This window comes from Triturus cristatus, chromosome 8 (assembly GCF_964204655.1).
Source record: "Triturus cristatus chromosome 8, aTriCri1.1, whole genome shotgun sequence".
In the NCBI taxonomy this organism is placed as follows: domain Eukaryota; kingdom Metazoa; phylum Chordata; class Amphibia; order Caudata; family Salamandridae; genus Triturus; species Triturus cristatus.
This window is the reverse complement of record NC_140591.1, coordinates 302,057,662-302,072,676: the sequence shown is the minus strand read 5'-3', so window position 1 is coordinate 302,072,676 and position 15,015 is coordinate 302,057,662. Positions and strand designations below refer to the sequence as shown.

At 45.2% G+C, this 15,015-nt stretch overlaps 1 protein-coding gene across 3 annotated transcripts in view; it reads right to left on the bottom strand.

The window, feature by feature from the left end:
- IFT88 (intraflagellar transport 88) overlaps positions 1–15,015 on the bottom strand; it is a 537,246-nt gene that overhangs the window by 367,169 nt on the left and 155,062 nt on the right. For all 3 annotated transcript variants that reach the window (XM_085621562.1, XM_085621564.1, XM_085621563.1), the window contains exon 13: positions 12,634–12,704. In XM_085621562.1, the coding sequence (XP_085477688.1) occupies positions 12,634–12,704 (71 nt within the window). The remainder of the gene's footprint in view (positions 1–12,633; positions 12,705–15,015) is intronic.

The window sequence follows — 15,015 nt, the reverse complement described above, 5'->3', positions numbered from 1 at the left end:
TCCATCTCAGTCTCCATTAATACACTCACCATCCTCCTTACTTCTCATACCAAAACAGATTGCCCACACATTAAGCACCAAAGGTTAACGCATCCATGGGGGTGTAGTGAGGTGTATGGCTACCATCTGAAGATGGCAGACCCTCTATTCTGAGCTATGTTTCCAGCCCCATGCCACCCGACAAAATCAAGCATTTCAGCAGTCATCTTCATGGCCCTGAGGTTCGGGATCACTGTGCACTTGGCCTTGAACTCCCCTCGAAGTGCGGAGACCTTTGAATTGACCCGCTGCTGGGAGCCCTGTGGCCAGGCCTTGGTGCTGGAAGTTTGGCAGGGCCTGCCACACTACGGCTGAGAGGCGCATTGGGGGAGCGCCTGGGTCACCTGCCTGCCTTGTGGGATACCTGCCTTGTGGGATACCTGCCTCCAGTACCATGTGATAGGCCCGATTACACTGGCAGAGGAGTGACGATGGGGATCGGATGCGGCTGGGCCCGCCATCAATAAGGAGAATTTGCAGCCCGACAGGAGTGGTTCTTGGACTGCTCCAACAAAGGAGGCAGCTTGACCCCAAACCACCCCCTCCCCCCCGGGCCCAGGAAATTGCATATATTGCTGCTAGTGCTCTGGAGCAGAAGCACTGGAGAGAACACTGCAGTGGGCGGGACGTCGCAGGTGGGCCACGGGAGCTCTGTCTCCCTCCTCCCTTTTTGGGAGAAGCTTTAGCCTAGCTATTGCGCCTGGTGTTGTCGCCCGCACCATACACTACCACATTGACACTGCACAGGCCAGAGCTCCATCAGTCATACCTGTTGATGCGAAAAGCAGGAGTTAGACAGCATGGAGGTATTGTCCTGGTGAGCGGTGCCAGTGCACCTGGAGACTGTCTACCACTGCAAGCTGTCACACACAGAACCCCAAACACATCTCCACAACATAGTTTCTGGGATCTCGGAGCCCTCCTTGACTTGAGTGGGGCCCATTTGCTCTCGCCTCAGCAGGGTATGGATTACCCCTACAATACACCATGGTCAAAGACAAGAGGTCAAGCCAGAATCAGGGCAAGATACCTAAATTCACAAAACTCACCTCTGCTGCAGACAGGCAGGAATGCCAGTGTGCAGGGTCCCCTGGGGCCGATGAGCTAGAAAACTCAGTTGCCTCCATATTTCAAGCTATACAGGACTCAAGTACTTCCCTGGAGGGCAAGATCGATGAATTGAGCCTTGACTTCTCGCTGTTCCGCCAGGAACTCTGGAGCACGGTCAACAGCGTGACCGAGGAATAGAGTCAGCTCTTGGAGGTGGAAGACTCTACCAGCACATTTCAAGCTGTAATGGCTGCACTCCAACATAGGGTAAGGCACTTGGAGGCAAGGATGGAGGACGTAGAGGGCAGGTCCAGGAGGAACAACATACGAATTGCGGAGAGCACTGAGGGAGCTGAGAGGCCACATCCAGCTATATTCATCATGGAATGTATTATTTACAGGCTCCCAGCATGGGGGCTGTCATTTTGTTTTGTAGTTGAGCGTGCACATAGGTAGCTAGTGGCTTACACCCCTGAAGTCCGATAATACCCCCCCCCCGACTGATAATCACCAAGATTCTGAACTTTGTAGACAGAGACATCTTCCCACGAGAAGCCTGCAAGCTCAAACAATCAATCAATCAGGGGTTTGTAAAGCGTGCTACTCATCCGTTAGGGTCTCAAGGCGCTGGGCGGGGGAGCTAGATAAGCTCTGCAGCAGAGCGTCCCCAATCAAGCTCTTTGCGTACTATATGTTATGTCCTGAGTAAATGAAACATACCCTAATTGTAGAAAAGCCAGGTTTTGAGTCCCTTCCTAAAGGTCGTCAGAGTCGGGAGATTTCTAATAGAGCTTGGTAGGCTTTTCCAGAGTTCTGTGGCCCCTACTGTGAACCTTCTACCACCCCAATTGGCTTTCCCAATCCTGGAAAGGAGCATCAATTTCGGTCCTTCCGAGCAGAGGCATCTATTGGGGGAATACCATTTCAGTGACCGCCTCCGAAACTGAGGGCCGGTGCCGTCCAGAGATTTATATGTGATGCATAAAACTTTACATTTGATACGGCTTCTGACTGGAAGCCAATGAAGATTTTGGATGTGTTTTACCACCGTATGAAACTTGGGGATACCCAAAAGCATCCTTGCAGCAGCATTCTGGATCATCTGCAGCTTTCGTAACTGCTTTTTGGGCATATTAACATAAAGACCATTACAATAATCCTTCTTGGAAAGAAATAGGGAGGTGATTATGATCTTTCTACTATTCTCAGGAATATAGGGCAAGATTTTTTTAATCACTTTGAGTAAATAGAAACTGGAAGAAGTAACGGCGTTGACTTGAGCCTCGAAGTTAAGTTTATCATCGATGATCACTCCAGGATTTTTCACCTTTATTACTGGAGTGGGTACTGAACCTAGTTCATCCAGCCACCAGGCAGACGACCAGTTAGGGAAGCAATTACCGAACAGAATTATCTCAGTCTTACCAGAGTTCAATTTAAGGCAGTGTGAAGTCATCCAGGAACTGACAGCCAACATGCAGTCCCGAAATCGACTAACAAGAGACACACTGGAGGAGTGGGGCTCAATGGTTAGAGCGGCAGACCCTGATGCAGAGTTCTGGCCCGGGACCAGAGTTCAATCCCCCGCCTCGGCGGGTCTTGGATTCAATTTCCTCAGACCTGATAATTCTCGCCTCGGTGCCTATTCTAATCATGGGTCCCACGCTGCAACTCTGGGCAATAGCTTGCTTAATCTCCACAACGGCCCCAGCAGCGCTGGGATGCCTGGCTTCACCATAGGGGTGCCCAGGAGTGGACATTTCACAGGGAAAGGCCAGGAAGGGTTCCACAGCGGTATGAGTAAAAGCGCCAGGATATCCCCGTTGGGGGTGGCAGAGCGCTATACAAGTACATACACATTTACATTTACACATTTTACTGCTTTTGTGAACAGACTGAACGATTTGGGTATCGTCCAAATAAGATGTCAGTGCCATCAAGGCTGCCAGTTTTGAAACATAAATATTGAAAAGAGAGGGACTAATTGATGAGCGCTGCGGGAATCCGCAGGGAAGAGAAAAGGAAGGGGATTCATACATGCCTAAATCTGAAGACTGGGATCTGCCTGATAAAAAGGAGGAAATCAGCGATAGTGCTTTATCCTTGATACCCAGAGAGCTCAAACGATTAAGTAGCAGCTTGTGGTCGACTGTGTCGAACGCTGCCGACAGATCGAGCAGGATGAGAGCCGCTGTGCCCCCTTCATCTAGTACTGCACTAATTTCATTTGTGGCTTTGATTAAGGCTGTTTCTGTGCTATGGCCCGACCTAAAGGCAAACTAGATCTCGTCCAAGAGATTGTTTTCATGTAAGTAGTTATCTACTTGAGTATTCATGACATTTTCCACCAGCTTAGCCGGAAGTGGAAGATGCAAGATAGGTCTATAGTTGTTAGGTTCAGCTGGGTCAAGATTAGTTTTTTTTTGAAGAGACAGTATTGAGGCCCTTGTCCAAATGGAAGGAAAAACTCCTTCCTTGAACAGAGTTAAAAATGGTGGACAGATTGGTTCCCAGGGTTCCAGAGACCTGTTTGAAAACCATGGGGGGGGAAAAGGGTCCGGAGAAGATCCAGATTTAGCCTGCTTGATCAGAGCTATAATCTTATCGCTAGAAACTGTAGCGAATTCAGTAAATGCTGAGGAGCTGGGAATTAGCAGGTCATTAGGTTCTCGTACCACGGGCCTAGGAATGATTTCCAAACTGAAGCAGATCTGCTCAACTTTTTTTTTTTTTTTTTTAGTCGTAGCTAAAGTATTGCAGAAAACTTGGCAATGATCCTTTACAGCTTTGTCTGAAAGGGTGGAGAGTTTAGTTACCACCTGAAAAAGTTTCTTAGTGGAGTTTTTAGCATCCTGAATTAATTTAGAATAGTAAGTGCACTTTTCTTTAAAAATAAGATCTTTGTATTTAGATAGCATAGTCTAATAGAGGGAAAGTTTCTTCTCGTTGAATGGGTTCTCCAGCGTCTTTCCTGTCTTCTACAATTTTGTTTTTCAATCCTGAGAGCTTCTGAGAACCAAGGAGCAGAAGGGACTTTTCTATCACTCGAGGATTTTTCATAAGGTGCTAATCTATCAGATACCATGGTTAGCCAATGATTAGACTTGGAGGAAGCAAGTTTTACATTTTCCGGAAAGTTAGCTTGAGAAAGTGATAGATGGTGACTGAGCATGTTCTTAACAACCTGCTTTCAGTTTCAATAGCACGAGTTAGATCTATTTTTAGAGTTGGCAAGATCAAGAAGGGAGGCCTTAAGCTCGAAAGTAATAGCCTAGCTGTCAGTCCAAGTTAAGAGAAGGATTTCCTTTATCTTAATTTAAGTACTGTTGGTAAATATTCCATCTAAAGTAGGACCAGCCAAGTGCATAGGCTCTTTGCCTGCCGCACTCATGATATCTAACAGTGAGGCAGTGTTATTATATGCTACCACCTCCAAATGGCAATTAAAATTGCCTAAGATGTGGAAGTTATTTTCAAAAGCGCAAGATTCCAATAAGGAGCTGAAACTGGTAAGCACGGCATGTTTGGTACCCGGCAGGCTGTAGAGTAGCATCCCTTTGAAAGAGAAATTGTTGGCTATTTTTAAGTTAAAAAGGAAAGATTCACAATCCTAGGAAGAAATGGATTCAAAGGAAGCCTTGTAGGTATTACAATAAATCAGCGCAAGCCCCCCTCCTTTATTGGGTAGTCTGTCCTGACTAAACACTAAAAAACCAGGAGGGACAGAAATGCAGAAATCAGGACTAGCTGTCTGGTCTGCCCAAGTTTCCGTAATTAGGAGCAGGTCTAGTCTCTGAGAATCTATCAGCTCAGAGATTTTGAGTCTGTGCTTGGGGTGAGAGCGTGCGTTAATAAGTGCTCCACGCGTAATCAGAGGAGAGTTTATATTAGGTCTCGGTGCTATTAAAGAAGGAGTGGTTGGAGCATAGGACGTGGTGAAGGCGTAGAGATTGAAGTCACAGTTTAGACAAACGGCAGGCTTCTTTGGCTGTAGTACACATAAGTTAAAACATAAACATTTGTTTAACACAGATGGAGATGTGGTGTTTAAATTCCGTAGTTCCATACTGGTATATGATAAGAGCGTCAGTGCCTGGGTGGAAAAACGGGCAGCATCTCTGGCGCTTGGTGCAACTCGGGCGCAGGCCGGCTTGCCTTTGGCGAGCCTTCGACGCACTCTCCACTGCGTTAAGTAGACCTCCCTTGAAGGGGGCGTGGTCATGGCGTAATCAAGGATTCAAGGAAAACCGAAAGGTAAAAGCAAACAGGACTTAAAATTGGGGTCCAGCAACGCCTGCAGCTGTTACAGGCTCCCCTGTAAGAGCTGTGTACTGGTAAAGCAAAGTCAACAAAATAAAAAGTGAGAAAATAAACTCATAAAACTATTAAAAACTCAGGAGGATTACTCTCTCTAAAGATGGCGCCTGCTGTGGGGATCCAGCCACATCTCAAAATGACAAGACTGCCTACAAGGAAAAGAAAGGGCAAGCGTTGCTCAGGAGGAGCTGTTCAGATGCGCTCTCCACTGCGTTAAGTAGCCCTCCCCTGAAGGGGGCATGGTCATGGCTAATCAATGATTTAAGGAAAACAGATAGGCCAAAGAAAATGGGAATTAAAACCAGAGTCCAGCAACCCCTGCAGTTGTTACAGGCTCCCCTGTAAGAGCTGTGTCCTGGTAAAGCAAACTCATAAAACTATTAAAAACTCAGGAGGATTACGCCATCTAAAGATGGCGACTGCTGTCAGGGATCCAGGTACATTTCAAAATGGTAAGGCTGCCTACAAGGAAAAGAAAGGGAAAGTGTTGCTCAGGAGGAGCTGAGCTATATGCTTAAAGTGGAGATGTGGGCAGGGGAATCACTCAATGGAGGAAGCTTCCAAGGTGCGCCAGGATGAACTGACAGAGGCGCCGCCCTGAAGACGCCACAATGTACCGCCCAAGACTTCCACGCTCTATGTCCCTGGGGGACTCCATCAAAACTGGGACTGAGACAGAGATGACCTGAGAGACTGCAGCCCGGCTGACCCTTTTACACATCGCCATACCCACAGCCGATATGCATTATTAGTTAATGTATCAACGGGTGCTTCTGACCCCCCCCCTCCCCCACATAGTTGATGCTCCCTAATCGGTTTGTTGGGTTATTCTGTGTTGACTTTTATCATTTGGACGACAGATGCTCCTTCTTAGGTAGACACGGATAATCTAGGGTATACCATGTGGGATATACCCAGGGTTCTCAGAGTGTAGCTATCCTTCACAAGAAAACATTCCCTCTGCTTGTCCATAAAGTGTCCACGGACACCTTGGGTCGCGCTGTGACTGTTACCAGAATCTTGGAGGGTTGCATGTGGTTGCTCATTAGCGTCTATTCCTCCCTCACTTGTTAGATTCCCCATTAGAGGCAGGTCACAGTTGCTGACTACTTCAACCCCGGGTTTCACCATCATAGGTGGTGACTGCAATGCCATAATGAACACTCAACATGACACAGATTCCTGTTCGGTGAGCCCCAGATCTCTGTGCCTTCATACATGGATTATTTGTACTTTTGCCATCTCCACCCCTCTAAATAGGCAGTACACATACTGCACCCCGCATGCACTGCACCTCCTCCTGTTCAGATTACTTCTCACCCATTCTACGGACATCAGCAATATGACCTGCACTCATATACTCCCAAGGGGACTCTCAGACCACTGGACTATGTTGCTGTCTGTTGTTACGGCGATGGTTAGGGAGAGGGTACCAGGCTGTCTGAATGCCTAGTGTTTCCTAGACGATGCATTTACAGAATATCTCTAAGGTATTTGTACTGACTATTTGGACTTGAATGTGATGCATTTACAGAATATCTCTAGGGTACTATTAGTGACTATTTTGACTTGTATTGTGCACAGCCTCCTCTCCTACCACGCTCTGGGAGGCCTTTAAAATGGTTCTAAGAAGAGAGGGCTTTTTTCATACATATGTGGTAAGACTCGAGACCGGGAGGGGGAACTCCCGCACCTGGAGCATGAGGTTAGCCGCCTGGCATAGGCAGCAATGACCTACCCCACTGAGGGAATACTGCAGCAGTTTAAATCAGCCCGTCTTACCTTCAAACAAAAGCTCCTTGACACAGCCCACCTAGGCTGGTTTCATTACCAGAGGAGGGTATACAATCTGGCGGACAGAGCAGGAAAGATACTCTACTGGCTCGCGAACGCGAATAGAATGCACAGCTTTGTTTCCGAGCTGCATGTCTCAATGAGAGAGACGGTTCGGACAGCGGGCCCCATAGCGGTGAATTAATTTCCCATTAGTGATCTATAGAGTCCTCAGCCGCCTCCCTACAACCACATTACACAGGACCTGCCAATGAGAACACTCTCGGAGGCAGACAGACCGGAACTCGATCTTCCCCTTTCCACAACAGAGATCCAATAGGCCCTTGGGGAAAACCCCTGGTCCTAATTGTTTCTCATTTGAACTTTTCAAAAGATACTTCTCCCTCCTCCCTGTTAATCCCCAGGCACTTCCCTCCCCCCTCCAGGAGTGTACCTCCACCCGCTCTCTTTAATTAACTGTAAAATCTAAAATCCTTGCCCAGGTTACAATGTCATGCCCAACAGAAGCACTAGGCATTGCGTTCGAAGATTACATTTAGCCTTGACCAATGCAGACGAGTAGCCGGATGATAGTGCGCTTCCCCCTAATTGATATAGAGCGCACTTTCAGCACCGTTCACTGGCCTTTCTTGCTGGCAGTCCTCTGAAAAATGCCATTTGGACCCCAATTACTTCAAAGGGATGAAACAATCTATACAGATCTCTGGGCCCTAGTCCAAGTCATCGGGATAATGACACCTGTGTTTCCTATCAAGAGAGGTATCCAACAAAGTTGACCGCTCTGTTAGACCTATCAGCCTTAGGGGGGCCTTCCCTAAACTTTTTGCCTGCTTACCTCCTCTTTTTGCTAACCTTAGGACTCTGAACACTTTACCACTGCTGACCAGTGTTAAAGTGCATGTGCTTCTCCCCTAAACATGGTTACATTTGATTTATCCACAACTGGGATATTTAATTTATCTGTAAGTCCCTAGTAGAGTGCTCTACCTGTGTCCAGGGCCTGTAAATTAAATGCTACTAGGGGGCCTGCAGCTCTAATTGTGCCACCCGCATTAGAAACCCTTTAAACATGTCTCAGGCCTGCCACTGCAGGGTCTGTATGTGCAGTTTTACTTCCACTTTGACCTGGCATTTAAAACCATTTGCCAAGCCTTAAACTCCCTTTTTATTACACATATGTCACCGCTCACATAGCCATAGCTCACAGGGTAGGGTGCTGTGTAAGTAACAGATAGGACATGTATTTTTAAGTTTTGCATGTTCTGGTAGTGGAAAACACTCAAATGTGTTTTTCTCTACTATAAGGCCCACTCCTCTCATAGGTTAACATTAGGAATTCCTTATTACACCTTTAAGCTGTAATTTCAGATTAGAAAGGAGTGGTTTTATCATGTTTTATATCTTTGGAATGGTAATGATAAATCCTCTTTACTGGTAAAGTTGGATTTAACAATACTATTTTAGAAATGCCACTTTTAGAAAGTGGACATTTCTTTGCTCTTACAGAGCTGTGTGCATGCAGTCTGTCTCAAATACACGCCTGGGGGGATGGAGGGGTGACAGCATTCCCTCTAGATAGCCACACACAAAGAAAGGGTAGGTGTGCCTGAGTGCCCATCTGCATCCTGATAGTTCATCCTGGGCAGGAAGGAAGGCAGGAACTAACGCACCTGAATAGGCAGTGTCCTGTCCCTACACAAAGGGTGGATATCCCCTCTGTAGTGAGTCTGGAGCCAGGGCAGGAAAGAAAGGACCTCTGTGCACTTTAAAGACCCTTCTTTTAAGTCACCCCCACTTCAAAGGCACAAATGGGTCTCCGATCCCACCAGCTCAGACACTTCTGGCCCTTTAAGAACCTTTGTCAGAAGAACTGCTGTGCTGCTGCAAGCACTGTCACTCTGCTGGACTGCTGCTCTGAAAGAACTGCTTTTCTGCTGTGCCTGCCCTGCTGCCCTTTGACCATGCTGATGGAAAGATGGACTTTGCCTTGAACCCAGCGTGATATCCAAGGCTTGTTGGCTTGTCTCATGTTGCTTGAGACTCAGGGATTTCAAGGTTTCTACACCTGCTCCTGTGCCTGGTCTAATGGAAGTGGACCCAGATACTTGCTCCAGAGAAAGACGCATCTCCAGTCTGTGTGGAGACAAACCGGTGCATCAACCCTGCAGAGGGAGCAGAATCAGCGCGTTACATTCGGAATCAGCGCACCACATCGAAGAATCAACATATTGCCACCACGGCAGTGTGGGAAGATCGACGCAACCCCTTTACTGCATGGAGAAACCTGAAGCATTGTCTACGGAACCAACGCCTCTCGGCTTGGCGCACCATCTTCGGAACTGACACATTGCCACCACTGCATGAAGAAAAACAATGCATCACCTCAACAACAGGATCGACATTGACGCATCGCTCGTCTGCATCCCACATCTTGCTGTTGCGACAAGGATCAAGGTACTGTTTTCAGAGGGCCTGTGTGGCTCCTGTATTCGACCCGCACTCCATCACAGTCGGCCTGAACTCTTGACTTTACCCCGGTCCAACGTGACCAGATAACCCGCATTGGCGCATAGGGCTTCTAAGTGCTACAGACACTTGTTATTCTTTAAAAATGTATATCTCGACTTCTACTTATTTAATTTTTGTTGTGTTGGTTTTGATTTATTTCTAAAATCCCAATCGATTTTTCTAACCTGGTGTGGAGTCTTTTTGTGGTGTTTTCATTGTGTTACTGTGTGTTGGCGCACACATACTTTACACATCGCCTCCTAAGTTAGGCCTGTCTGCTCAGTGCCAAGCTACCAGAGGGTGAGCACAGGATAATTTATGGTGTGTGGCTGACTTACCCCGACTAGGATTGTGGTCCCTACTTGGACAGGGTGCATACCTATGCAGCTAGAGACCCAATTTCTAACACCCTCGCAAAGCTGATACAAGTGGACGCCAGGGTGCGTATTTTCCAATGGAAAGGGAAGCACGAATATCATATTTCTCTGTATGCAGACAATATGGTTTTATATATCTAGCAACTCCACATTACCATTCCGAGCCTCATGGAACTTCTGAGCATTTATGGGGATGCTTCAGGGATTAGAGTGAACTGGTTTAAGTTGACTGTTGACCGTATATGGGGCGCGGTGCAGTTGCCATCAATGAAGACCAGGCACCAGGTGGCGGGAGACAGTTTTCAGTATCTTAGAATGACAATCGCCCTCTCCCAACAGCACTACTGGGAATTAAACATAGTTCTACTGTTAGCGAAGGGAAAGAGTGATTTAATGGTGTGGACCTCCCTGCAGTGTTCCATGGCTGGCCGGGCGCGATATTTCAAATTATTTCCCTCCCTTGCTTTCTGGATGTTCTGCAATACTATCTTGTCGCCCACTTTTTTCACAGACCTGCAAGTATACGTTAACGCTTTCATTTGGGCAGAAAAAAAAGACCCAGAGTCTCCTTCGAGAAGTGCCAATTAACACCATAGAAGGCAGGGTTAGGCTCAGCAGATATCAAATTGTAGTACTGGGCTTCTCAGATGATTAATATAAATTATTGCCTGTATGTCGATAGGGAGGACCCTGTCATCAGCCTCGAGCTGGATCTCATCAACCCCCATGGCATGCTCACTCTACTATATAGCAACGCCCCAACCCCCTCACTCTCTGTCTCCCATTACGAGACTCCCTGTTCTCTGCTGATATGCTGACCTTAAACATTGCTAATCCACATCAAATAGCATGGCAAAGTCACAGCCGCAACACCGCTGTGGTAGGGCACGTTTGGCTAAAACAGCGAAACACTCCAGGATTACCCGATGAGATTTAATTGGAGTCTCCAATCTTGGGGACGTTTGGAAGCAAAGCAACGTTAAGTAATTCCACAAATTCCTCCTACATTCCTCCCAATTCTAACAATATTTGAAGTTGAGACATGTCCTGGGCATTTACAAAGATAGGTTCAAGGTGCTCTCTAAATATAACCACCTAGAGTTAAATTAATGATGGACATCTTGGGAAAGGGAGGTATTTCTAGGCTCTACAAATCCCTTGTAACACACATACCTGATCCCCTACGGCAACTCAGGGCCAAGTGGGAGGCGAGTCTGGAACCCTATGAGGACAGTGAGTGAGCTGAGGTGAGGATGGCTCCCAGGCAACTAGCTATGCGCTTTCGCCTCATCCAGTTTAAATATTTTCATCAACTCTCCTACTCCCCTGCGGCGGATGGGTCGTACTGGCAGCCCTGCATGCCTTCGTTGTGATTCCTTGCCAAGCACCTTTTATCACACTATGTGGGAGTGCCCAGTCATTTGCACTTATTGGCAAGCTGTTAGCAGAGCCCTCACCAGAACTGTGGGGAGGGTGTCACCTGGAATCAGACACAAAAATAGCCCTTCTGGGCATCATAAACACCCTAGAGGAAGCAGAGCACCACTCGTGTCATAATAGCTATGGGCTATTTGGTTGCAAAGTGGGACATGGCGTGCCATTGACATGATGCCTGAGCCCCCACTATCACCAAGTGGACCAGTGGAATAAACCATTGCATTATGTTAGAGAAGCTAATATATAAGGCCTGAGGGGTGCAAAAGAAATATGATCAAATTTGGAATCTCTGGATTCAGATCAATGGAGCCCTGGCTTAGTGTCAGACCATCTGTTTGAACTGCTACTTGTGAGGGATAGGAGTGTAAATAAGCAAGTAATTTAGTTGACTGTACTAGTAGCTGGGAATAAAATGTACCGACTCAAGACACATATTTTTTGTAATATTTTATTTCAATGTAAAATCAATTGCAAAAATGATATATTTTGTTTAAAAAGCGAACACATCCTACTAATACACTCATGCACCATCTAACAGACATAGGTATGCACACACACACACACATAAACACACACTCCCCCGCCAGTGAAACTTGCACTGCCGCTGGACCTATTCTCTAATGTGAGGAAATATGCACTGCTTTTGCTTATGTTGTACTATATATGAGCGAAGGCTGCATTACTGCTGCCGTGCTGTACCGGTTCTAGGTGTCCAAAGCTGCCATTTGTGTTGTACCTGTTCTGTGTGAATGAGTAAACCTGCCCAAGTGCTGTTGTCAAGGGTCCTGCACCTGCTGTTTGCATCAAGGAAGCTTGCATTATTTCAACCCATGCTGTCTTTAAGTTGCTACTACAGTGGGATAAAAATCTTCTCACTATACAGAAGTCAAAGCAATTGGTGCTACTAATGTATGTTTTTAACTAATTTAGACTAAGTAATTTGTACCTGAAAATGGGAGAGGTCAGGAAACGGTTTAGTTATGAAAGGTTACTAAATATATAATAAACCCTGCATGAATGGATATAGTGTACATCATGGATCTGTTTCAGACATCAGAGGCACATAAAGTAGTGAGTCTTTATAAGAATGTAGTATAGTAAAAATAATTACCTTTCACGTTCCATTTCCCGGAGATGGTCATTTTTAATGGCTTCTATCACTAAGGTGGTGTGTGGATCATCCTATAAAGAGAAATGGGGTGCATAAAAAAGTACATTTCTTCATGAACTTAAATTTGCTATTGTTAAGAAGGTCTGATACATCTCCTGATGATACAGAAGTAGCATGTTTAGGAACAAGAGAGGGTGTCATCGCCATGAGCGAGAGCATAAAATTTAATCAATGTAAACAAAAGAGAGTACTCATACTCTGAATTCTAAACACACGCGGACATCTAATTATTTGGATTAGGACAATTGTTTTCAGAGTAGCGCTTACTGTAAAACCACTTGTCCTTCTATGTCTAATTAAGATATTTATTCATACCAGTAAATTATTAGGTGTTTTAACAAATCAATAACTACAAAAAGCTAAACGAAAGGTGAGGTGGTGTGTGAATATACAACAAACAATCAAAAAGTCACTTAGCAAGTACGCAACAGAAAAATAAATTCTATACCACACAACTTTCTGATTAATGCATGGGCTATCTCTTCTATGTTTGTAAGAATGCTGATGTTGTTTTGCCCTTCTTTCATATGTTTTAAAGTTTTCATCAGGACTATTTTTTTAGGACACTAAAATCTATGAAACGAATAAAAAAAAACATTTTTAGGTAGAATTGGAGATCTGGGGTGGTTTTTAACACAGAGATATTAACAGAAACCCCTACTGCGATTACTGGTGCCAAGCAATCACCAGAAGAGTATCAGCATAGGTGTCAAAGATCATTTATAATAAGGAATTACAAAGAATGTGTGGTAGGCACTAATCTGAAGCTATAAATTGCTAACAAAATAATTAAAATGAAATAGGGAGGACTAATTAAGACTCAGAAAAGGATGGGGTTAGGAAATCCAAGGAGGGACTTTACTTCATTAAGAAGACCAGTGTAATGAATGGCAGAGATTCCTGTGCAAGTGGGTTGACAGTGCAACTGTTCATTGCCCCCTCACAGGAGTCTCTGAGCGCAGTGGCGCCAAAATGGGATGAAGTATATTATATGTTATTTCCTACGTGCAGCAGAAACTATATCTTCATAGTGCTAGAGTAATAACCCCAAAAAACTATAACTAGCGTGAAGGTTATGACAAATTAAAAGCAGTCTTAAACAGTTAGGTTTTCACATGCTTTCTGAAAAGTAGAAGTGAAGTTTGTGAGCAAAGGGTAATTGGAAGAGGATTCCTCTTTCTGGTGACTGTTAAAGGAAAAGTCCTCATGCAAGGTATTGGCCAAGAAGTTTGAGATGACAAGTAAATGTTTTCCACTAGAGTGTAAAGGCCAAGTTGGAGAATGGATGTAAAATATACTGATTAGAAAGGAAGGAGCATGACCATAGAAAATGTTGTGAACTAGAAACAAATTCTATATTCAACCTCTAAACAGCGGAGTTGAAACAAAACACGGATAATGCGATCCTTTGTAGGTGCATTTCACAAATGAAGCGTGCAGTTGGATTCTTAATCAGCTGTAGTTGTCTAAACCATTTTTGGGCGAGACGAGATAGCATATGTTAGCATAATGTAGAATGGGTTAAATTAGAGTGGTTACTACTTGTTTAAGAAAACTTCCCGCAATGAATGGTAAAAACGTTTTTCTAAACTTGAGGTACAGAATCATAAGCTGGAAACCTCTGTTATTGGGCTTCTAATGAGCAGCTTGCATTTGGAATTCTGCCTATGATTTTTAACAGTGTTTACTGGGAGAGGTGGAAGACCCATCGTAGAGGGCCTGGAATTGATGTTTCAACTGTCTGTACAGTAGTTTCTGCTAACCAGTATATCAATCTTGGTGGGATTCAATTAATACAAAATGTAGCCACGCAAAAACAGACAAAACGGAGGATGTTAGGCATGTTGCTGCGGTAGCTAGTGGGAATTCACATTATTTTTTTAATGCCTGTGTGCTATCAGCATATATATAAAATAGATCATTCATGTTTTGCTGTGCAAAATCAAGCAGGGCAATATGTGCATTAAACAATGAAGGGGATAGTATTGACCACTATGGAATTTCCCAATTTACAGGGTTGCTGATGACAGATATCCTAAAGAAAAGAGTGATTAAATATACATACTAGCTTAGGGATCAGTTGAAAAAGCCAAAAGCTTTAAAATCTTTGTTGGGCATTTAAAAGAGAGAGCAGAGTGAATCAAATGTATACGGTCCCCTACTGTTACTGGTCTTAAACACAAAGGGCCCAATTACAAATTCGGGTGGACTGCAACCAACCGATCATCCGTTGCGATCCGCCCGACATCTGCCATTGCGGTCCACCCGCCTCATTATGATGCGACGGGTGTAGGGACCATCCGCTGCGCTTCCAATGGGCTC